Below are 27269 nucleotides of genomic sequence, written 5' to 3' on the forward strand. Positions count from 1 at the left end.
CAAATCTAATTTCAGAAAAAGGGGCAAGAGAAGTACCGCATCGCAAAGAAAAGAAGAGGTAAGGAAATTACATTTCTCCAAGTCTTATCAATTCTTCATCACATCTATTACTAAGCAAGGTTTCCACTTTGGCGAGTTGGAGTTGCGAGTCATACGCGAGCTGCGCGAGCTCTAACTCGCCTTAACTCGCACAAGCTCACGTGAAATTTACATTTTTTTCTGGAATTTGCTTGAGTGACAAAAGACTCAACATCGAGTTCACTACGCTTGCTGTACGAGTGAACCGAGCACGAAACGAGTCAGACCGAGCTGAGTATGAGCTGCAGTGACCTTTATACGACTTTAAGCAAGCTATGAACGAGTTATCAAGATTTTGTTACGAGTGATAAGAGTTTCATACGACCAAGGTGAAGGAAATGCACATTTTGGGCACTCAAAGATGGATGCCGGCGGCGCACAGTGGGCCAGAATGAGTTGAAAGTGCGCCAAAATTATATTCCGTGTTAAATTTTTACTTTAACATGTTGATTAAGGGTAATTTTGGGCGTAGAATCGACTGAACATAATTTAAAGCCGATATGACATCACCTTGATACCAAATTTTGATTGGCTACTAAAAACCTATCTGTGAAAAGACAAATTACGCTAAACAATGTGTAGTATATAAACTTTGTGTTATGTGTTACTTTAAGATTAACCAGAGTGAATGTTGGCTTATGCTTCTCACATGCCTAAAAAGTGTGTATGAGATCCTGAAAATAATTTTATGGCATCAAAATGATCATTAGATTTGCAAAAAATACTTTAAAATCTGAAAAATATTAACCGTGCTTTATAAAACTGTGTAGACTTGGGTAAAACGCAAAGTATAACACCACGAATGTATCACTATGAGGAGGGTTTTTGGCTGAAATTATTCTACGAGTAACTTTTATCTCTGGAAGAGGGGTGGGTAGCCTTTATATGCGTTATCAACCTTCATTTTGTTTACATTATACCCGGAATTCATGTCATTTTCATGGAATGGAAGGGGAATCGTCCTCGCCGTCCCGGCTCGCCTTGCAAAAATGAACGGCAATGTTCACCCCGTACGGTGCGCTGCGATGACTGCGCGGTATAAAAATGACCGTTTTGGGGGTGATTTGTCAAGTAAAATTGGCTCTAACATAAAAACGGGCAAAAACGGGCAGCTAAATTTGGTATCGACTAAAAGCTTAGACGTCGGGAAAAATGATGCTGATAGAATTTAGACGGAAATCCACGGAAATACAAACGTTTCTCATGTAAATGCAAAAAACATGGATTATCAGCCTATTTCGAGGAATAATTATCCTATAAACCTCCTGAAAGGTGTCTTTTATCTACTTTGAACCATTTCACACGAAAAAAAGAATATATCAGGATTATGTGGGAGCCATTTCAGATTCGTTTATGAAAAATTACCTGTGAAATGGCCTGTTTTTCAACTAGGTTGTCATTTACGCGGCATTTCGCAAAATGTCACATTTTACGATTTGAGGTAGGAAATGAACAACCTTTATGCAAATTCCGGAAAGAAATATTTTGCTGAAGTATTCTTCAAAGTGTTGTCTTTCAGCTGGGCATGACAAAAATTAAAAATCTGAAATTGCCCAAAATGACTTTTGGCGCACTTTCGTTTCGCCCCGGCCCACTGTGCGGCGGCGTCAACACCAAATCTTAACCGAAGGTTAAGTTTTTGAAATGACATCATAACCTAAAAAGTATATTGACCTAGTTCATGAAACTTGACCATAAGGTTAATCAATTATTATTAAACATCCTGCCTGAGTTTCAGGTCACAAGACCAAGGTCAAAGGTCATTTAGGGTCAATGAACTTAGACCATGTTGGGGGAATCAACATCAAAATCTTAACCCAAGGTTGGGTTTTTGAAATGTCATCATAACTTAGAAAATATATGAACTCAGTTCATGAAACTTGAACATAAGGTTATAAAAGTATTACTGAACATCCTGCTTGAGTTTCAAGTCACATGACCAAGGTCAAAGGTCATTTAAGGTCAATGGACTTTGGCCAATTGGGGGTATTTGTTGAATGCCATTATAACTTTGAAAGTTTATGAATCTGATTAATAAAACTTGGACATAAGAGTAATCAAGTATCACTGAACATCTCATGCGAGTTTCAGGTCACGTGACCAAAATCAAGGGTCATTTAAGGTAATTGAACTTTGGCCATTTTGGAGATTATTATTAGATTGCTGTGATAACTCTCAAAATTTTGATACAGTTTAAAAAATTTGCATATAGGGGTTATCAAGTATAACTGTCAAGTCTTATGGGTCACATGATCAAGGTCAAATTCAAAAGTTGCAAAATGACACAATATTGAAAGTCACTGGTCTTTTTTCCGTGGTGATGAGTGCAGCGGCGTAACAGGGGTTGGTGGCCAGGGGGGGCAAGAGCCAAAAATTTCCCGGTCATATCATGGAACAGGCAATGGCGTCATAAGGCAAAAATTTTGAGGGGGCGATATGGCATATCGGGCCAATATATATATATATATAAGCGAGCGAGCGAAGCGAGCGAGCAAAATTTTTTGACATTTTTATTGCAAAAATCCCATTTTGTGATAGATTTTGACATAATATTAAAAAGATGATATCATATTACACCCTCCTCTCTTTCCTTTTTTCTCTCTTTTTTGTACGCCACGGTGAACAGGATTTTTGTTATGATTGTGAGCATCAGGGCGAAGCTCTATATGCTCGAGGGGGCCGAGTATGGCGCTTCTGGCAAGAAGAAGCTTAATATAGGTCCCGAGCGAGATAAAAAAAAATCACCTTTTCATGAGAATCTAACATGAAGATAGATTTTAACGTGATATTCAGAAAAATATAATACACTTTCCTTTCTTTCCTCATTTTTATTGTTTGGTTGTAGAACTTTTGGGGGCCATGGTCCAACTCATCCATATAACAGTGCTTTCTGGTGGGGTCCAGGGTAGAGCCCCGGAACCTCTTGATATCAAAGCCATTTTAAACCTTGCAGATGGCCACTTATTTTAATCAAATTGCGTGTATATTTATATAGCTTTAACACAACACATAAATTCAATGCAGTTGTGTATCGTAATCATCCACATATTGTGAGGGGCACACCATAGCAAATGTGGGAAAATTTGTAAAAAGTCGCCAGCGAGCGAAGCGAGCCAGACAAACAAAAGGCCTGTTAAAATGAAATTCTAATTATGTGATAGATTTTTACATCATTATAGCAAATATCATGTCATATATTTTTTTTCATTCATCTCATTTCGCTGCCTCCTTTATTTTCTTTTATTTCCCCTTGGCTGTGGAACCACCCCCGGTACGCCAGTGCTTCAACGTAAAGCTTAATGCAGGAAGGGTCCATATAGGGGCCCGTTATAGAACCCATTAAAGGTTACAGATGAAGAGCCCCCACTACACGGGGTCTTGACTCTTGGACAGAGCCTTTGGAGATTTAGCAAGTTTATGATAGACTTTCATACGACATTATGCTGTATACCATCCATTTTTCTTCCCGCTCGTTATCTCAATCCTCGGCAGCCCGGTAGTGTACGTTATCTTGTCTCTATTCTTTATTTTCCAATTTAGATTTTGGCTAATTCCATTCTGCCTTTATTTCCCGATTTTGTTTGCCTTTTTGTCATCTTTAATTTATTTCCCTGTCTTACTAATCATGCTAATGTATTATATCAAGGCGAATTGTTTTTTCTCACTTGTTCTTTTTTCCTTCCTTTCCCCGTTATCTTTCCGTTTTCCCTTTTTCATGTTTTTTCTTAGTTTTCTTTTCCCTTTTCCTTTCCCTTTCCCCTTCCCCTTTCCCCTTTTTTCTTTTCTTTCCTTTTCCTTTCTTCCTTTCTTCCTCCCTTTTTTTTCTTTTGCCCGTTTTTTTTTTATTTTCCCGGTGAGCTCCGCCAGGGGGGGCAGCTTGCCCTCCCTGCCCCCCCCCCCGCCTGTTACGCCACTGGATGAGTGAGTGTCTCAGCGGTTCCTTTTAATTGTTTTCATGCACCTTAACATCAACATTAACATGGAATCAAACACACCTCTGCACACTAGCGTACCTACGGGGGGGGGCAGGGGGGGCACTCTGCCCCCCCTGACGAGCCACAACCCATGCAAAAACGTATCTTTGCTCCCCCTGACGGGCTTGAAAAACCTTTTTTGCCCCCCCCCCCTGACGAGCTTTAAGACCTTCAATGCCCCCCTGACGAGCTTGAAGACCTTTTTTTTTTTTTTTTTTTTTGCTTGTCAATTTTTTTCTGGTACGAAATCCTTTATATGTGATCGAAGACCTTTTTTTTTTTTTATTGTCAATTTTTTTCTGGTACGAAATCCTTCATTTGTGATCGAAGACCTTTTTTTTTTTCAGATGTGGCGAGTTATTACGAGTTATGACGAGTTTATATCGAGCTTCTTACGAGTTATTGCGAGTACTGCGAGTATATGACGAGTTTAGGTGAGTTCAACACGAGTTACAGCGAGTTAGCAAAATTTTTGAACATGTTTAAAAATTTTGAAACTGCTCACGACTTCAAGGAGAGTTGTCCCGAGCTTGAAAGAGATCTGCCGATGCCCACGAGATTAGCGCGACTTTAGATCGAGCACCCCGAGTTACAGCGAGTTTCGTATGAGTTCATTCCGAGTGCGTTGCAAGTGCTCATTGACATGCCAGCTGAATGATAAATGTCCAGTGATCTATATCTTCCCACATATAAACCCCTCAAAAAAGTTTGGAAATCTGAGTTTGGCCATTAATTTCTCCCAACTCCCAATTTCACACAATATATATTTGACATCATTTAAAAGATCATTTAATTTTCTTTACAATGATACCATGCTTGTTATGATCATGCCATGACGAAAAGAGCAGGATTCAAAAGTGTTGGATGAGGTCTGAACTGAAAAGCTGCAAAACGAGCAAAAAAAGTTTGGAAATCTGAGTTTGGCCATTAATTTCTCCCAACTCCAAATTTTAAACAATGAATATTTGATATCTTTCAAAAGATCATTTGATTCTCTTTAGAATGATACCATGCTTGTTATGATCATGCCCTAAAAAAGAGCCAAATTCAAAAGTGCTAGATGAGGTCTGAATTGAAAAGCTGCAAAACGAGCAGAAATAGTCATGAAGGGTCAATACAGAACATGATTTTTTTTGTCTGTGTTAATAGAGATGAAAATCCATTCTGCTTCTTCATATTTTATGTTCTGTTGTGGTTTATGTAGTGATGGTTTGTTTGTTATGTGTTTGCTTGTGCAGAGGTGTGTTTGATTCCATTTTAATGTTGATGTTAAGGTGCATGAAAACAACTGAAAGAAATCGCTGAGAAACTCACTCATCACCATGGAAGAAAAGAACAGTGACTTTCAATATTGTGTCATTTTTTGCAACTTTTGAATTTTGACCTTGCCCCACATTTCAAGGCACTGCACCTCCACGTGAGCCATAATTATATCATGTACAGTATAATTTTAAAGAGAACTAAATGATCTATTCATTAATATTAGTTACACATTGATATTTACTAAAACCAAGGCGGGATTATCAATCAAAGTCAAAAGAAACCGCTGAGAAACTCACTCATCACCACGGAAAAAAGAACAGTGACTTTCAATATTGTGTCATTTTGCCGCTTTTTAATTTTGACCTTGCCCCACATTTCAAGACACTGCACCTCCATGTGAACCATAATCATATCATGTAGGGTATCATTTTAAAGAGAATTGATTCATTGATATTAATTACACATTGATATTTACTAAAACTGAGGGATTATCGATCAGATTCAGATTTCCAAACCTTTTTTGAGGAGTTTATTTTAAAGTGAGATCACATTTTAACTGACCCACGCATGTACACGTACTTTTAAAAAGGCTGTTGTCACTGCATTATTACAACTACCAACAAATAAGGAGAGAAATATGCCTGGACCCAAGTTATCCAAGAGTTGTGGCCATTCAGGTAGGAAAACACCGAAAGAAGATGTCATTTAAACAAGGGTAGAAGTAGAAGAAGTGCAGGAAGAGACAACTGAAACGGAAGAGGAGGTCAATGACGAGCAGAGCCAGGTAAAAGAACAAGACACCAAACTAGACCAGGTGGAGCGCCTCTGGCAGTCTCACCTACATCAAATATCCCCAATTGGCCAAAGTCCATTGACCCTAAATGACCTTTGAGCTTAGTCATGTGACTTGAAACTCAAGCAGGATGTTTAGTAATACCATGGACCTATGTGTAGTAGGTCTATGGTAATACTTTAATAACCTTATGTCCAAGTTTCATGAACTAGGTTCATATATTTTCTAAGTTATGATAACATTTCAAAAACTTAACCGTAGGTTAAGATTTTGATGTTGATTCCCTCAACATGGTCTAAGTTCATTGACCCTAAATGACCTTTGACCTTGATCATGTGACATGAAACTCAGGCAGGATGTTCAATAATGCTTCATTAACCTTATGGCCAAGTTTCATGAACTAGGTCTATATACTTTCTAAGTTATGATGTCATTTCAAAAACTTAACCTTCGGTTAAGAATTGGTGTTGACGCCGCCGGCATCCATCTTTGAGTGCCAAAAATGTGCATTTCCCGACCCTTGGTCGTATGAAACTCTTATCACTCGTAACAAAACTCGTTCATACATGTAGTTTGCTTTAAGTCGTGTACATGTCACTGCAACTCATACTAAGCTCGGTCTGACTCGTTTCGCGCTCGGTTCACTCGTACAGCGAGCGTAGTGAACTCGATGTTGAGTCTTTTGTCACTCAAGCGAATTCAAAAAAAAAATGTAAATTTCACGCGAGCTTGTGCGAGTTAAGGCGAGTTAAGCATGGTTTCCACTTTTGTTTCAAATTCAAAATTTCTGCTATGATTTTCAAGTAGTGAAAAAACAAACAAACAAGAAGAGTCTGTATATTGGTACAGAGAATGGGGTATATCTTCATCCCTCCACTAAGGCTGGTGGTGCCATACAAGTCATAGAAGATAAGATCGCGCGAAAAAAGGGAAAGTATACCCAAAACACTAGTAAACAAATTCAAGAAATACACCCATTTCTCGTTTATTCCCCCTCTTATCTTTCGAAATATAGACCCACCATTATCATTGACACGAACATTTATGCGAGTCGTGCATGTCTCAACCATCTCTAGTTGAGTACTCCTCCAATGATCTTTATGTATCTTTAATTAATGTGATATGTAAACAAATTCCCTTTACTCCAACATGAGCATCAAATACATAGCTGTGACATCGGAATCCAGGACATTCAAGATGGCCAATCTATTACTCTGGATGATTTCTGTTACCACAATTGCTACTTCTTCTGGTCACACTATTGACAGGATCAGTGGTATGTAGTCCCGCAACATTTTATTGCCTTCTGACCGTCTTTATAAAACGGCTTGATAATATTTAATGATATTCTTATTTGTATATTAATTAATTTGGGCTTCAAAGACTCTGAATAATGCATGATTCCAGCCAGGAGTGGATCCAAGTTTTTCCGGGGGTGGCATTTTTGTACAGGAAAGAATTAAGACCCCATAAAAGGGTGATTTATCACAGGAATAATATGAAAAGAAAAAAAAGAGATATTCACTACTAAATGGAAATCATTGTGTTCCAGGAACAATTTGACAAGCAAACCCATAAAAAAAAAAAAAAATGATATTCACTGCGAAATAGAGGTCATTTAGTTCCAGGAACAATTTGACAAGCAAAAAAAAAAAAAAAAAAAATATATATATATATATATATAGGAGGAATTCCTTGAATGCTTGATGCGCCCGATCAGGGTAGCCGTGCTAAAGCCGGGGTAATAGTTTGGTTTGGTTTTATTTACCGTATAAAAATCACAATAAAATACATTGCACAAGATATGATATTAAATATAAATATATAAACATGCACATAAAAATATACGGATGGACCACTCTATATATTCAGAGCCATTGATATAATGACTCTGTTCTTCCTAGTATGCAGCGCTTAGAAACATTTGTATTAAGCGCTATATGAGAAATTGCTTATTATTACTATTATTATATGATAATAATAAATGAATAAAGTATTCACTCCAATATTGAGGTCATTTTGTTCAATGAAAAAATTGACATGCAAAAAAAATGGTATTCACTACAAAATTGAAGTCATTTCGTTCCAGGAAAAAGAAGACAACTGAAAAAAAAAAAAAAAAAAGGTCATCACTCGAGTATGAACGACATATTCCCCTTACAAATATTTGCTATTACTCTCAGGGGGGGGGGGGGGGGCACGGGTCGGATGTGCCCTTACCTGAATCCGCCATTGATTCCAACTTTCCAAGTTTCAATATAGGCGCATATAATTATACACTGTAAAAACGTTGTTTAAAATTTTGAGCATGTTGTTTAAACCTGTCACTCTAACAACTACTGTTTAAACTTTTTTAAACAAGTTGTTTAAAAGTTTAAACAATTACAAACAAGTTTAAACAACTTTTTTGTTAGGCTTAAACAACGTGCTTTTTTATGTGTATAATTGAGTTTATTCAAAATTGGATGATTAATATGAAATTTATATTGTCTTTTAAAAGATTTACTTAAAATAACAAGGTTACATAAACTGAAGTATGCACGTTACTGGTGCTATTCCAATCATGCCAATTGGATAGCCGCTGATATCACAATATTTACTATTTCTTTTGTATTTCATTCAAGTCTTTTACGGATTAAAAAATGCATATAAGACAACAACATCAAATACATAACGAATTCCAAGTTAGATAGAAATGAAAAAAATGCCTGCTCAATGTATAAAACCTATTAAACTTCACGCTTGCGCCAATACAAACTTTATTTCAAGAAAACAGATTTTTAAAACCAAATACCAGAAAAAATCATAAAGAAAGTGGTAAGGCAGAGAGAGAGAGAGGGAGTGAGGGAGAGAGAGAGGGGGGGAGATATGGGGAGAGAAAGAGGAACAAATCTTTCTATACTTCGGGGTCTATTTTTTAATATTTCTGTCTATATCTTAATTATTCACTTCGGCAAATAACAATAAATTGATATAAGTATTACGATAACACGTAATAAACTCAATATTGTATAACAGGATATTGAATCTGCACCTACCATCTCCACTGGTGGACTTCAGTGGCAGTGGCGTACCTGGCATATTTTGTCAGGGGGGGGGGGGGTGCAAGCGACAAGGATGAGCAAGGTGGGTTGGGGCAGTAGGCATGGACGTATAGGCACAATTTTTTTCAAGGGGGGCTTATAATCATTGCCCAAATATCAACTTCACAATTTTAAGTCAATTTACACTAAAATAGTATTTAAAAAAATAATAATTGCGAGCGGGAAGCGCAAGCTGAATTTTTGATATTCCCAACTGGACACTAGACATTTTAAGCAGTTTTACAGGATGGGTATCTAAACAGTCGCGTGGGTGCGAAGCGCGAGCTAAAACTTTTCATATTCCGACGTAAAATTTGGATATTGTAAGCACTTTTAGTAACCATGAACAAATTGGTTTTTAACTGAATAATTAAATGATGCGAGTGCGAAGAGCGAGCTGAAAATTTGAGATTTCCCCCCCCCCCCAAAAAAAAAGGACATTCTAAGCACTTTTTTAAAAACTATGAACAAGATGGTAGTTAAAAACAATTAATTGGTGTGAGCGCGAAGTGCGAGCTGAAAATTTTTGATACTTCGGTCTGAAAACTTTACATTCTAAGCACTTAATTAAATTATGAACAGGATGGAATTTTATGCGAGTGCGAAGCTCGAACTGAAATTTTTGATATTCCGGCCTAAGAACTTTATATGCTAAGGCTAAGCAATTTTTTGTAACCGTAAACAAATTGGTTTCTAACGATATATATTTTTTATTTTTTATGTTCCGATCTGAAAACCGGACATTCTAAGCACTTCATTTAACTATGAACAGGATGGATATATACATAAACAGTTATATGTGAGAACGAAGCGCGAGCTGAAATTTTTGATATTCCGGCCCAAGAACTGAATATATAAGCACCTTTTATAACCGTGAACAAATTTGTTTCTAACTAATCAATTGACACAAATGCGAAGTGTGAGCTGATTTTTTTTATATTCCCAACTGGACATTCTAAGCAGTTTTACAGGATGGGTATTTAAACAGTCATGTGGGTGCGAAGCGCGAGCTAAAACTTTTCATATTCCGACTTAAGAACTGGATATTGTAAGCACTTTTAGTAACCATGAACAAATTAGTTTCTAACTGAATAATTAGATGATGCGAGCGCGAAGAGCGAGCTGAAAATTTGAGATTTTCCCCTTTAAAAAATTGACATTCTAAGCACTTTTTTATAAAACTATGAACAAGATGGTATTTAAAAACAATTAATTGGTGTGAGCGCGAAGTGCGAGCTGAAAATTTTTGATACTTCGATCTGAAAACTTTACATTCTAAGCACTTAATTTAATTATGAACAGGATGGAGTTTATGCGAGTGCGAAGCTCGAACTGAAATTTTTGATATTCCGGCCTAAGAACTTTATATGCTAAGGCTAAGCATTTTTTTGTAACCGTAAACAAATTGGTTTCTAACGATATATATTTTTTATTTTTTATGTTCCGATCTGAAAACCGGACATTCTAAGCACTTCATTTAACTATTAACAGGATAGATATATACATAAACAGTTATATGTGAGCACGAAGCGCGAGCTGAAATTTTTGATATTCCGGCCCAAGAACTGAATATATAAGCACCTTTTATAACCGTGAACAAATTTGTTTCTAACTAATCAATTGACACAAACGCGAAGTGTGAGCTGATTTTTTTTTATATTCCCAACTGGACATTCTAAGCAGTTTTACAGGATGGGTATTTAAACAGTCATGTGGGTGCGAAGCGCGAGCTAAAACTTTTCATATTCCGACTTAAGAACTGGATATTGTAAGCACTTTTAGTAACCATGAACAAATTGGTTTCTAACTGAATAATTAAATGATGCGAGCGCGAAGAGCGAGCTGAAAATTTGAGATATTCCCCTCTAAAAAGTAGACATTCTAAGCACTTTTTTAAAACTATGAACAAGATGGTAGTTAAAAACAATTAATTGGTGTGAGCGCAAAGCGCGAGCTAATTTTTTTTATACTTCGACCCGAAAACTTTACATTCTAAGCACTTAATTTAATTATGAACAGTATGGAATTTTATGCGAGTGCGAAGCTCGAGCTGAAATTTTTGATATTCCGGCCTAAAAACTTTATATGCTAAGGCTAAGCAATTTTTTGTAACCGTGAACAAATTGGTTTCTAACGATATAGTTTTTTATTTGTTATGTTCCGATATGAAAACCGGACATTCTAAGCGCTTCATTTAACTATTAACAGGATGGATATACCTAAACAGTTATATGTGAGCACGAAGTGCGAGCTGAAATTTTTTGATATTTCAACCAAAGGTATCAACTAAAAAATTGATGCGTAGCGCGAGCGAAATTTTTATTTTTATAATTGTATTACCTAAAAGTTGTTCTCTACCTTTTTCCTGTCCCTGGTCAGCCCAATCCGTCCTCACTATCAGTACAGAGAGCTCTAGAAGTCGCATTGCGTAAAAATCACAATTTACCGATAAAAATTTAAGTGACATTTACCGACAAAGACGGTGGAACTAAAAAATCGAATCAGTTGGAACAGCCACGTGTACCCGACAGTTTATCATTTTTCCGACAGTCTGCAGTCAAATTTTTCCCCTTTCTCTTAAACTCTTTCTTCTTTTTCCCCTCCCCTTTTTTCATTCCTTTTCCTCTTTTCTTTTTTCTTTCCCTTTTTTCGCTTCCTTTTCTGCTTGTGACTCGTCGGGGGGGGGGCAGTCTGCCCCTTGCCCCCCTTAGGTACGCTAGTGATCAGTGGTAAAGAAAGGTTAACTGAATAACTGTAAGCAATAATAAACTAAATACTTGATGCTTTTAAAAAAAAAGAAATGAACCTAAAACAATAATGACATAACGAGTATGTTTAAAATCTAACTTAAACTTTAACTTAATTTGACGTAGCTAAAAACAATTCATAAAACATAATTATTAAGGTAATGAATACGGAGAAAAATTTATTAGTTTTCATTTATATTTACTCAGATGATGCCTTTTTTCGGCGCCCTAATATGGTACAGAGATGAACCATGCAATAAAGATGAAAATTTGAACCTTTCGTAACCTCGCCTTAAAAGGTGAAAATGTTGCTCTTCTCAGGATGCAATCGAGCATTTATTGGTACAAATAATAGTAATAGGGTGAATTTTTGCACCTTTTCCCACTTAGCGTGAAAGATTACACCCCAAAGGTGCTACCAATGATTCATGAGCAAACTTGAACATTTATTTCTTAGAGAGTCAAAAGGGGCCTAAGCTTTCGATCCTAGCAGAATCTTCGTCGGAGGCAAAATGACAAACATATAAAGTGGAACAACCATAATATAGACCACAGACATGCAGCAACACTAGAAACAAGGAGACAAAAGGGGCATTAGTGAGTTTAGAGATGACCAATCAGGTTAGTGAAGGGGATGAAAGAAAAGGAGTAGGCAGACACAAACATGACAAAGGGAAGTTAGTGTAAGTAAGGCCAATGAAAGACCTCAAGCCAAGAGGGATTAAGATAATGAGGCAGGCAACATCAAACAGGATCTGGAACAAAACAGTGAAAGAGCTTCCCCTGTTTAGTCATCATGAATTATTAAAGAAATTGCAATTTATGCATTTTTTCACGGATTTTCCTCAAACCCTCATCCATGTTTTTTTTATTACTGTTTTTCTGCTATTTTTTACAACAGAATTTTCGTCAGGATGAAATTCCCCTTTAATGTATTTTTTCGGAACTACCTGTGTTAAATGATCGCACAACATACTACGAAATGGGAACATTATTGCTGCCATAAAACATATTTTCGTTATACAAGGAATCTTTAAAAAAAAACTTCCTGCAATAATATTGCAAATCTTTTTACTCACCGTTAAACAGGTGAAATTTCCGGTATTTGAAGGGGAATCAAACCAAAACAAAAACTTGTTATCAAAGGAAAAAAGAAAAATCAGACAAGTTGATAGGTGAAAGTCTGAACAATATCAGACAAAGAATAAGAAAGTTATGAATTTGAAAAATCACTATACCCATGGGGACTTCATATTGGCCGCATAAGTATTGTCATAGTGATGTAAGGCAAGGACTCCATGTACACCAATTCATAAAATGGATAAATGTATTTTTTTTTTCAAAAGTTTTACTTCAAATTTTATTTTCTTTCACGAGGACATAAAACAATATACTACCCTGGCTATATTTAGATCTCTGCCCACGGGGGGTAGGTACTTCAGAGAAAACCGCAAACCCCTGATAATTAAGTACATGGCCAAGGGAAAATTGTCCTTGCCCCTTGTCATAATTTACTAATCTAGTTGCCAATTTGAAATCTACATAGTCTTAGGGATCTCAATTTTAAAGAAGCCATAACTTTCAGTTTCAGTTTTATTTTTTTTCTCATTTCCAACAAAACAGTTGACAAAATCGATCATAAATACATAACAATTGAAATGTAATAAAGAAACATGTAAGACAATATATATATATATATATATTCATCTAAATTATACATTTGAAACCTCAATATGGATCATGAAATATTTGTGGCTGAAAATAACATGCTGGAAATGGAGAGGTCCACTGTGAAGCTGTGCTTGTAAATCGTGGACTCCTCAAATCAAATTATTCATTAATATTAAATTACATAATTAAAATAATGATAGTGGACAAAAGAGGGGAAGAAAAGTGTGAAATAAACAATAACATAGTGCATGAAATAAGTAATTTACAAAGAATAACAAGGAGAGACGATGAGACGAACATATCTGCATGTGGACTAAAATAAAATAATGTTTCACAGGTGATGTATAACGAGTATGAAGTAAACGCGCAAAGGAAACGGATCAAAGTGTATGCCTGGTTGAGAAGTGGTGACGAGTTCTTCGGATACCAACAATGATAAAAATGACGGTAATAATAGAGATAATAGTATAATGTTAATGATATTGATAATCACAATGATAATAGTAATCATGATACTAATAACAAAAATAATCATGATAACATCATGAAAAACTAAGGGAAGGGCACCAGAATTAAATCTATACATAAATTCTCCAGGATGAAACAAGTAGAGATCGTTTACTTTGAGAATATTATGTTGATGGAAAAGTGGATCCAAGTGGCGGTATGGGCACGAAACGGAGCATTGCAGATTATACGAATTACTTTTTTGTAACAATATAATTTTTCATAACATAGTTTGATGAGTGTTTTCCCAAAGCAAAAGTCCGTAATTTAGGTAGGGTAAAACAAGAGAATAATATAGAATAAGCAAAGATGGTTGTGGAAGATGTAATTTTAGTCTGTTAATGATACCAATATTTCGAGAGATTGTTTTGCAAATATTTTCGATATGTAATTTCCAGGAGAGCTTGCTATCAACCAAAACACATAATAATTTTGTATGAGAATACTGCTTAAGTGGGGTATTGTCAAACATAATTTGAGTCGGTAATGAAGCTAAGGAGTTACTAAATAATATGTAATTCGTCTTCAAAGGATTTAATGACAGTTTATTGGTTCTTATCCATTCTAAAACATTTCGCAACTCTGCATTGACGACATCAACAAGAACATTTTGTGTCATCTGCAAATAAAATTGATGACAGTGAATTGGACGATTTATGAAAATCATTTATATAAAGAATAAACAACAAAGGGCCTAAAAGACTCCCTTGCGGAACACCACAAGTAATATTTCTAAAATCAGATTCTTGCTCATTTAAATATTAACAAATTTTTTTCTGTTAGAGAGGTAACTCCTGAACCACTCCAAGGCCTTTCCACGGACACCGATATGATTGAGTTTATAAAGTAAAATATCATGATTTATCGTATCGAAGGCCTTGGAGAAGTCCAGGAATATACCAACTATGTGAGAAGAAGCAGTGATAAATTAAAGATATGGACAAATGGATCTACAATGTAAGGAATAATGGCCTTTAAAATAACGTTACTGATTCCGTCAAAGCCGGATTTTTTTTTATTTTGTAAGTTGGAAACAATGTTTGTGACTTCTTGTCTAGTCGTGAAAAAAATAGAACTTGGATTAGCAGGACCTAAAAAGTCAGTAAAACACCTGTCAGAAGGGGAAATATTCGCTATATATTTTGGATCTTCAAGAATTTCATTATTATTCCTGATTCTATTTATTTTAGAAACTCCTTTCGTTAGGTTCATCGCCCGTTTGATGATTTTCCATGTGTTTTGGGTATCGTGTTTGAACATTTCCAAACGATTTACAAAATATTTTCTTTTTTCTAAACGAATGATATTAATTAATGTGTTTTTATAGGACGTATACTTTAATATTGTTTTTTTAGTACCTTTGAATTTGTATTTATAAAAAAAGTTAATTTTTCCGATTAATTGAGCGCAGAATAGATTTTGAAATCCAAAGAAGTTTGGGTATTTTTTCATAATTTGTTTTGATTTTTTTTGTTTCGGCATAACAATGTCCAGCTGATTGCTTAATATTTGGGAAAATTCTTCATATGAATTATTTATGTTTTCATTCATATAAACACTCGACCAATCATAATTTTCCAAATTAATTCCAACACGTGCCAATCTTTCGGCGTTAACTTTACGTCTGAATAGTGAGGAACTATTGGTATAGGTTGTCCCAGTGGATAGTGCATTGCAATAGGGTATTGTGATCAGTAATGTCCGAAATTATTATATAAGAATCAGGATGTGGAATTACATTTGAAAATTTATCAATTAAAGTAGCAGATGTATTTGAAACGCGCGTTGGTTTGGAAACTAGTGGCAGACAAGAGGCCGATAAAATAAACTCAAGAAATTCTTGAGAAACATTGTTGAGTTCATGGTTCTATAAGTCTATATTAAAATCTCCCTAACTTTCTTATCGCTTGTCCGATTTCTTTCAAACGTTCACCATTCTGTTTTATTTATTTTTCTCCTTTCCAACACAACATTTATGACCAAGGCTGGATTCCCCTTTAAACAAGAAAATTGATATACATTTACATGTAAATTTGATCTGCATAACTGAATAATTATTTATTTCATGTCAGGTCCGTGTTCTCTATGTCCAGAAGGAGCTCCCGGTCCCCGTGGACCACATGGAGACATTGGCCTGCCGGGAAGAGACGGTCGTGATGGGAGGGACGCTCCGTGTAATGGCCAACAATCAGGTAGAATAATGATGACGTTAGTCAGACTTTTGTTAATACCTACGTCACATTTGATCTACGGCGAGTCGAAACCGTTTTAACATTTTTTTTTACCAGCTACATAATTGTATCTCCCGAACATGCAGAGTTCGGGGGATACTATGGATTTGGCCTCGTCGCGCCGCCGCGGCGCGCCGCAGAGATTTCCTTGTGAGCGATCTACCAGCTGCATTTCTTCTCCGATCATCTTCAAATGTGGCATGAAGGTCCATTATGGTAAAGCAAAGCCGCCTAATGATTTTGGTGTGGGTGGAGACATGGTTGCCATGGTAACCATATTTTTGTGGAAAATTTGGTAAAACCTAGCTGTAACTTTTTTTTCAAGTTTGTCATAACAGTTGGCACACAGAAGCAATATCAGAAGGTAAAGCGAAGATGCCTATCATTTTTGTTGGGTGGGGGGGTCTTTATTGCCATGGTAACAATCCAAGTGAGTGTTACCAATAACTATGACAATCCAATGTATCATGCCTACTTCATCCCAAGGTACATGTATCACAATACCATGCTGTTCCCATATATATAGAAAGTTTGTCATAGCAGTTAGCACACAGAAGCAATATCAGAAGGTAAAGCGAAGATGCCTATCATTTTTGGTGGGGGGGGGGGGGTCTTAGGGTTAGGTTTACGAAATATATCGAGATTACTTTATTTCTCTAACAGATGCTACAGGAGATTATTTAGGTTCTACAGATTCACGCTGCTGCGTCATATTATTGTCATCAAATTTGGTACCCAGAGGCAAAATATGGGCAGGGTCATTATTGCCATGATAATTGTATTTATAGGCCCTATGTCAAATTTCTGTGTGATGTCTATCGCAATGATGGATTATGTGGTGGATTCGCCGTAGGTTCGGGGCGTACATGTGCTCGGCCGCGCGACCCGCCGAGCATTTTTAGTTATAGATGGTTTGAATAAAAAAATCGACTCGCCGCACGGCCGCCGTATAGCAAATGTGACTGTGATGATGATGACGACGATGATGATGATAGGAATGATGATAATAAAAATAATAATAATAATTGATTATAATAACGATAATTGATAATAATGTTACCTGATGACAAACTTGATACACTCGAAATACAATCGTTGTGTGCAATATCCTAACTCCATATTTGCTTAGTATTGAAATTAACTTTTATTTACCATAATCCAAACAGTCAGGGATGGCGTCATTCACGGGGGAGGGAGGGGACGATATAAGTTGATGAAGGGTAATTTCGAATTACACGACACGGGCCTTTATACTTTCTTAATTTTCTGAACTTTTTCATCAAAGACTTAAACGTTCCTTATGTGGGAAAGGGTGCCCCTGTCCCCAAACTGTTGCCCATGGTTACTGTCATAATCGAGAGAGCGAGGAAAGTCACTCTGCTTCTTGAAATATGTCTTATATATCATCATCTTAATTGTAAAATCTTTCGTTGTCCCGTAATTGGAATCTTGTATGTTCTTTAAAGGAGCAGAAAGTGTCCTTAACAGTTCTTTAGATCCGGTTCTTGCTTGTACAAGGACCTCTATATAGCATATACAAACTATATGGAGTTCTTAATGTTGTGGATAACCCTATTTTTAATAGGGTTCTTTATACAACCCATGTAAGAATGTTTTCACCACCAAGAACCCCATAGATTTTATAGGTTTCCTTTTAGACCCCCCCCCCCCAAAAAAAAAGGTTTTAAAACACTGTATAGATCCTTCTTCTTTGCTTTGATTCTGTTATTTGAAGATAATGTTAAGGTTTCAAATACGGGACAAAGAAAGATTCTAATCAGCAACCATTTTCTAAGCATGTAAAATGAGCTATGATAACAAAACTTATTTTGATTAACCAAACTGTACTGGTTGCTTTCTGAAATCGCGTCACGTTGCAGCTGTATCTTGTAATAATTCATTTTGTATAACGAATACTGGAATATGCTATCTAGGTTAGCTTTTCACCGAACTATCGAGCATTGGCCATAACTTGCTTTGATTCAGCTGAGGCATGGCGGCTTGTCATCATTTAAAACTTATCTATATACACCCGACAAAGGAAATTTAAGGGTCAGCGTTAGGATCAATCGGATCGGGGGCGCCCTAGCCACTATAACCCGCCTATGTGGTCTAGTGGTTAAGGCACCGCGTTCTATGGCCGGGTCCCAGGTTCGATACCCGGCAGAGACATTTTCGGCCTCACAAATGTTTCCAAGGGTAGATAGCTCTGTGGAACTTTGATTTCAGCTACGCCTACTATTGTTCTCTTCATTAATTTCTTTCACAATATGTTTATAATTATATATACACATATTTATATTCAAAACGTTGTTCCGCCCTCTTCAGGAATGCCGAGTGGTGGTCATACAGTAATCAATAGTAGTGGAGCTGTGTATATAAGATGGGGTAGAGATGTTTGTGTTGATGGATCAGAACTGGTTTATGCTGGTAAGAAAACATTTTTTTAAATACGTTGTATTTATTACCCTTTATTCATTGTCATTGATTCACGCATGTTCAGTGGACTTAAAGCCGTGCGATGGGAGGGGGGGTAGGGTAAGACTAACTTTATTTTGCGACAGAGTTAAAATCAATATGGCAACAAATATAGTAATATTTTGTAAAAATAATAGAAATTAGAGTGTACAATAGCAACGGACAATAACAATGATCATTGATACAAGAATGATCAGTATAGATTAATGAGCAACAAACTTGTTTGTTTTACATGTAAGTGAAGAGAATACTAAGAGTGTTATATAAGTGGTATTATACAACTCCCAAGAATGTTCTGTAATCTGATTGGTCCAAATCGAATCACATGATATTAAGCGAATTGCACTATTGCATCCAATAAACAAATGTACCAGGCTTTGAGAAAGTATAGTGGAATTATTATCCGAGGTTGGTCTGGCAATTACTATTTTTCCCGAGGGGCGAAGCCCCGAGGGAAATATAGTTGTTTTGCCAGTCCGACCGAGGATTGATAATTCCCACTATGTTTTCGAATGAAACGCCTGATATATTTGATTTATATCCTACTTTTAATAATTCATAACCAAAATCTATGCGCTGAGCTTGCAAAGTCCGGTTACTTACTGGTTAATTACATATGATTATAATCATAGAGATGTATATCCTGTTCTCTTTCACTGTATTTTGCTACTTCTTTTTTCTCTTTCCAATGCACTTAGAAACTGTTGTATTAAGCGCTATATAAATGTTAATTATTATTATTATTATTATTATTATGTATATACATGTATCTCTATGGATATAATGCGTTTTATATCCTACATAGATTGAATCCTGTATAGATTGTGATTGGTTCAAATAGCATCATGTGACCGAATATATTTCAACTATGATGTTGCGTGACGTCAGACCTGGATATATTTTTTGCTACACCAATATTCTGACGTCATTATTTCAGAAAACTGGATATTTAGCTATACTCTTGGCCGCACCAGCCAGCGAGCTCTCTCTCTACCGGGCAAGTCCCGCGATGTGTCGGCGCAGGCACTAGTCTGCGTTCCGCTGAGCGCGGTAGCTCGGAGAAAAGTAGGTAATTAACCAGTAAGTAACCGGACTTTGCAAGCTCAGCGCATAGATTTTGGTTATGAATTATTAAAAGTAGGAATTATTAAAAGTAGGATATAAAACAAATATATCAGGCGTTTCATTCGAAACTGATTGCACGCTCGATGTAGATGGTTTTAATACAATTCGTTTAGATAGAAATAGACAAGGAAGAGGAATTATATTGTATATGCGGAATTCAATTAGATATTCTGTTATCTATGAGCTAAATGTAACCTTGAATTACTCTGTATTATAGAATTGAATCATTTAAACAAAAACCGTTTTATATTGTGGTTTGGTACCGACCACCCGATTCTTTAACAAGTAAGTTGCTTTGTAGAATTTGAAAAAATCTAAGAGTATCTAGATTCGAATCCAAACGATTATATAATTATTGGTGACCTAAACTGTGATGTTATGAAAAGTTATCCATCCAGTCACAAAGAAACTATTTAATCTTTCAAACGAGTATGGATTACGACAATTCGTCTCTAAGCCAACGAGAATAACAACTGAAACTATACTATTATTGATTTGTTTATGTCATCAATTGATGACTTTTTTCAATTTTGCGATGTAGTACCAATCAGTCTTAGCGACCACTCCATGGTTGTAGCTGCATTTGGTAAATGTAAAGCATCAAACTCAAACCATAGGTACTATAGAATCTCGAAACCTGAAAAGCTTTGAATCTCAATAGTTTATTTAATGACATATACTGAATCTTGGTGCGAGACACTAAGTGTAAATGATGTTACAAATTACAGTAAATGGTACACTGCTTTTAGGAACATTCTTGATAAACATGCTCCCCTAAAACGCAGGCGCATTAGGAAGAAAGGTGCTCCTAGGAAGAATGATGAAATTGAAATGCTCATGAGAGAAAGGGATAAACATAAAGCAAAAGCTCGAGTAACTAAACTACAGAGTGATTGGAATACGTATACAGCATCTCGAAACCATGTAACAACTGTTATTCGCAAATATAAGAGAGACTATGTGACTGAAACTATTTTGAAAAATAAAGGTAAACCCTCAGAAATTTGGAAACTCTTACGAACTCTGAAGGCAAAGTCGAATCAGTCAAATGTAATAAATTGCATTCAATGCGGAAACACTGAATTTGTTAATCATAAAGATATTGCAAATGTTATAAATGATTCATTTGTGGACGTATCTAAAAACCTAAAACTTGCTAATTCGCTCACAAAAGGCAATGCCATTCAGTATCTCGATAAAACGGAGACTGCCTTTTCTTTCTTACAAATCACTGAGCGTGACATCATTAAGTCTTTTGACACCATTCCTAAACACAAAGCAACAGGATTAGACGAACTCCCGACTTGTATCTTAAAAGACTGCTTACCTTACATTGTTAAGCCGCTGTGTCACATCATGAACTTATCTCTTGCTGAGGGTAAGATTCCAGACGACTGGAAATCAGCCCATGTGACTCCTATCATTAAAGGTGGTAGTGTTAAGGATCCGCTGAACTATATAGACCGATCTCTATTCTCCGTTTATCAAAAATTCTTGAAAAACTAATATTCAAACAAATTTATAAATATTTTCAAGAAAATAACCTATTTACAAATATGCAATTTGGTTTTCGGTTTTCCGAAAATATTCGAGCTAGTTTAGACAGAGGCCTTGTGGTCGGAAAGGTTACCTTAGATTTGAAGAAAGCGTTTGATATGGTTCCCCAAGACGTCATCATCGAAAAAATGCATGGATTTGATGATCAAAGTTTGGCCTGGCTAAAAGACTATCTTCATATGCGTAAGCAGGTAACTGTTATCAATGTGAATTATTCTGAGCCCCGTTCGGTAATTTGCGGAGTACCCCAAGGAAGTATCCTTGGTCCGATGTTTTTTATAATGTATTTGAATGATATTGTTGGGGCCGATGTCGGCCGCAACCATTCACTCATCAAGGGTGACAAGAACAAATGAGAGCAAAGGGACAGGCAGATAATGTGGTGTGTAGTGTTTAATCATAAACTGAAGAAAAACGGAAAAAACCCTGCATTGTACAGAAGACAAAAGAAAACATCATGAGTATAAAATAACATAAATTGTTACAAGTTGTATCATCAGTTATTAGACTTCTTTACAAATAAGCATTTCAATTAAAGTAAGTTGATATGGAATATCAAAATTGTAGTTATTTAACCAAACATAATTATTATCATATTATAACATTATAAATTGTAATACTGTAGGCGTTATCATATATCACACGTGTCAGCTTCATTTTCCGGAAAGGAAAAACACCTGAAATTATTACATCAAAGTATTTCTGACTCGGATGGTCATGTTAGAATTTGGCGTAAATCACCGTCTAGATTAAATTACTCGCCCTAGTATATAATAAGGTACCAGGATTATACATGTATGTCTCCTGGTCAGCTGCGCCCATGGTCAGCAGCCATGTATAATCATCAGCCTCTATATCAGCGGCTATAAAAAAAAAAAAAGAAGAATAGATCCATTATCTACTATGTATTTCATCATATAAACCGTTAATTCAAAATGAAACAAGTAATTTCGCAAAACCAAAGCGGGTCTGATATCTAAGACTAAGCATCAATTTAAATATTGTAAGCAAAGATCGCAAAGAGTACGCTTACGTACATAATTATACATTCCATCGTTTGGTGAATGAATTTAAACATGTCATATAAAAAATGCAAAGTGATTAAATATCATCACTGTCAATCAAATAAGCTGCATGAAATATTGAGCAGTTTATTTCGTGGTAGATAAATATTAAGGTGTGTTCAAAGATTTAAAAGTTATAAGCTGGATATACATAACGACACAATTCAAAATGTAAAACAGTGTGTTTTCTAACACTGCTTTGTCCGGATAGTAATGAACAATTCCATAGAAATAAGAATATTTTTCGAGTAACGAGATCCTATAAATTCCAGCAAAGTAAAACATACATCAGATAAAATTCAATTAACATACCTGGTAAATAACAACTGCAAACCTACAGTCAAAAGCTAATGTGCAGCTTCTAAAAGGGTCAACAAGCCGCGACGACTTCGTTTTGTGTTGTGCGCGGGATAATGTCACTGCCAAGCTACCGGGCCTTGCCTAATATATCTCCGCATTTAGATATTAATGACGTCACACTCTAATGCATCAAAATATGATATGCTAGTGAATATAAATTTAAATCGACATTAATGTGTAATATATATATGTATATTTATATTCATGCATCTACGTCCAACAATTGTATCATAATACATGTTTTTAAAAATAATAAAGGGGAGGACTATTTTTCCTCGGTGGGATGACACTAGACCTACGTGACCCAAAAGTGATTAGGTTTCGCGGTCTGTGATAAAATTTTACCACACCCGAATTGGTCGTAGGGTGGTAAAAAATAGATAAATCAAACAGAAAAAAATAAGAAATTAGTTTGGTCACTACAATATAACCAAAGTTGTTCGGCACATGACGCAGTCGAACTTGAGCGTAAAATCAATGAAGATTTGAATAATATTGCCAATTGGTTACGTTGCAATGAGTTATTATTGAATAAAAGCAAGTGTGAATATAATGATCATTTCGTCAAAACGCAAACAACGTCAGTTGGCCAATGTTCAGATCAAGATAAATAATTTTCCTATAAATCGTATGCACAAATGTAAATATCTCGGTGTTGTACTAGATGAATATATGACGTGGAATGGCCAAATTGATAAGATAAAAAGCAAAATTAATTCAAGTCTATACTGTTTAAAACGCATGAGACCATATATATCCTCAAGATAATGCTATGTCATTGTATAAATGTCTTATTCTACCCCACTTTGACTATTGTTCATATATTTGGAGAAATGCAGGGAAAACCCAAATTAATCGTCTCATTGTAATGCAGAATAGGGCTCTTCGAATTGTGCTCAAAGTAGATTCCCTGTTCAGCACATCAGCATTATACACCAAATTGAATGCTGAACCAATCGTGCTTAGATGAAAAAACAAGCACTTGTATTAATATTTGTGCGACTCAATAAGCTTTTGCCGCATTTTATATGTAAGATGATTAGTCTTAAGCAACATTCTACCCACACACTCCGTAACTCAAACAATATAATGAACCTAAAAACACCCAAAACAGACTTTGCACGAAATAGCAGCCTATATCTTGCCATACTTGATTTTAATTCATTGGTAGAACGTATTCGCACTTTACCAAATCTAAATTCATTTGAATCTGAAATTGAAAATGTCCTGAAATCTTGATTTATCCTTTTTTTTTCAAACTTTCTATCTATTTTTCTTACAATTGTGTTTGCGTTCTTTTGTTTTTCTGTTTTGATTTTGTTTTTGTTTTGTTTCATCCACCCTCTTTGGTTTTGTATATAGATTTTTGCTTTACTTATTTTACTTTGTTATTATCTGTTATTCTTTATATTGTTTGTATATTGCACGGCCTCTCTGAAAACCAGCCATTGGCTGATCGAGGGCTTTTTACCGAGTTTAAATAAAATAAATCAAATCAAATCCAAATGCACGTAAGCGCGTGCATGCAGGGCAAAATAATGAACGATGTGCGAGAAGAGCCAATGGATATACCGCACCGAGGTCCGCAGGACCGAGTGCGGTCTATCCCTTTGGTGAGTCGAACACAGAGTTCATTATTTAGGTCCTCTATGCACAAGAATGCGTGCATTGTTTTATACAACCTCTCGTCTCCCATGTTACTGAGTTGCCCCGAATGCTATTGTTGATCTAAATTCTAGATAATTCTAGATCATTCCAGACCTCGTACAATCCTGCACCCTGACATCAGAGTGCAGGATGGTACTTTTGGTGTGATGTCAGAGTGCAGGATAGTGCATTTTGGATGCAATAGTGCAATTCGCTGAATACCATGTGATCCGATTTGGACCAATCAGATTACAGAACATTCCTGGGAGTTGTATAACATGTTATAATTTTCTGCTGAACTTTACTTATAGGGATTGTTGTGTGCGCAATTTGCAGGTACTGCAGCAGGAGCACACTACTCACATACAGGAAGTGGTTCTAACTATCTATGTATGCCACCTGACCCTATTTATGATGAACATAAGTCTGGTGGAAATCGTGGTCTGCTTTACTCTGCCGAATATGATACCATCACAGCCATCAGTCGTCTCCATGGTATCCACGACCACACACCAAAATGTGCAGTCTGTAGGGCGCCCTCAGGACGATCTACCAAATTGATGATCCCTGCGCGGAACGAGTGCCCTTCTGACGAGTGGCGCCTGGAGTATAGTGGTTACCTCATGTCAGCCTATCATGGCCACAAACGTACTGAGTTCGTTTGTTTCGATCATGACATGGAAGCAGAGCCTGGTACAGCTGGAAACGAAGATGGGGCTCTCTTCTACATGGTAACAGGTACATGTGTGGCCGGAAGTGGGCTTCCTTGTGGACCCTATATTGACGGTCAGGAACTCACTTGCGCTTTGTGTACGATTTAGAAATTGTTAAGATCGAGTGATGATAATTATAGTGCGTACTTTGAATTATATCTGTGTAGTGTAGTTCATCTATTGAAACATGTAGTGGACAAAAGGAATTCCCGAAGGAATACATGTTAAATTTGAAGTAGCTAGGACTTAGTTGCACCCACTGTTTCTTTGTCCAGCGTGCCATTGACAGATAATTTTAAGAAACCTTGATTCTTTTGGGTTTTTAGGTTGTTAACCTGTATACAGCGAGGGAGAATATTGCCCACCCCGACCCCCTACTTTTTTAGTGTTTTCAATGGCAAATTCTATGTTTTAGCTACACATAAAGAAAAACATCCTCAGGCTTGACCTTTTTGTTGCCTCCCACAATTTTGTCGCATACAATGTTTTCTAATTTCATAATTATCATTAGCTCCCATAATGCTTGCCTCAAAAAAAATTATTGCATACAGTTATGTAACTTTCATTAACAAAGATGATTGCAGATTGAGCTATAGGAACCATTATTCAGTGTCTCCTGTCTTAATATCTCAGAGGGAGTTAGGATTGTAATAGAGTATTTGGTTCAGAATAATGTAAAGATAATACCTCTGTGACATTTGCTCTACTGGCGGCCGTACGGCAAGTCGAAAACAGCCGTAACATTTTTGTACCAGCTCCATATTATGGGTTTGAATAAAAATGAATAAAACGGCTGTTTTTGACTCGCCGTATGGCCGCCGTAGAGTAAATGTGACCGAGGTATAAGGCTTAGGGTGTAGGTTTTATGTTTGGCATAACGTGCAGATTTTCCATCTGAAGAATTGAAAGTTGACAGTATAGAACTTACTCGAGGATCAGACAATGTCCGGTCAACATTATAGTTACGTAATAATATTGGTTGAATTTTATCCATCTACAACTCCTTGAGTAGTGACGGTATACTAGTAGTAGATATAATTATGATGATCTGGGGTTATTTCATCAAAGTTGCCAGCACCGACAGGTTATCGATAATGAAACAATTTACTTTTTTAAGGATGTTTTATTATATTCTCTCAAATAAAAATAAACATTCACATTCAATAAGCAAGTTGTACAAACTATTTCAAACATGATTATAAATTATACAATAAATCCATAACAATTATAATTATACAAATTATACACCAAACTTCAAATATACTAGAAATTAATACTAATGCATTTCAGCAATTACAAAATGAAATATTATCAAGATGTATGAAGTGATAAGAGAGAAAAAAGATAAAAAGTGTTGTTCTACCTCCCAACCACCCCGTCCCCAGGTTAGGAGCACCCTCCCCTTTTTATGTCTATACTCTACATGGAAGGGACTACAATTCTCCGTATTGATTTTTTTTTCTGTGTACTTTTGTGTGGTTTTGTCTCTCGTTGTATATATACGTTTGCCTCACTCTCCCTACGTTATTTATAGGGAGAGTGAGGTTTAGACATACCAACATATTTATTTATTGCGCCATTGTTCAAAACAAAAATAAATGTCTATCAATTCGAATATTGCTATCCCTTCCATGTAGAACATTTACTATAGTAATAATCGATGGTAACCGTCAGACACCTGTGCTTCTCAGCCAATAAAAAACATGCAAAGTTTCGTTATGAGACGACAGATATTGATGAACGCCCCCAGGTCTTCAATGTCTTCATGATGTAAACCCAGCAATATAAACACTTTTCTTTGAATATTTTTCTGGTAGAAAATTCTTCAGAACGATTGAAAGCACGTTTTATGTTCTTTATATATGTCATAGTGGTCTATTGAAAAAGACAACGCCAGAAAAAAGGTGTATACTGTTATTTCCATTTTATTCAGCCTGTTCAAAGTTTACAAATTACAAAAATTTCTGTTCAAAGGTTG

At 36.1% G+C, this 27269-nt stretch overlaps 1 protein-coding gene across 1 annotated transcript; it reads left to right on the forward strand.

Annotated features, from left to right (window-relative positions):
• Positions 1–27269, forward strand: LOC129271261 (uncharacterized). The gene is made up of 6 exons (XM_064106482.1): positions 1–58; positions 4400–4486; positions 7263–7384; positions 16189–16308; positions 18676–18777; positions 24915–27269. The coding sequence occupies exons 2-6, from the start codon at positions 4422–4424 to the stop codon at positions 25397–25399; spliced, it is 894 nt and encodes a 297-aa protein (XP_063962552.1). The 5' UTR covers positions 1–58; positions 4400–4421; the 3' UTR covers positions 25400–27269.

This window comes from Lytechinus pictus, chromosome 11 (genome assembly GCF_037042905.1).
Source record: "Lytechinus pictus isolate F3 Inbred chromosome 11, Lp3.0, whole genome shotgun sequence".
Lineage (NCBI taxonomy): Eukaryota > Metazoa > Echinodermata > Echinoidea > Temnopleuroida > Toxopneustidae > Lytechinus > Lytechinus pictus.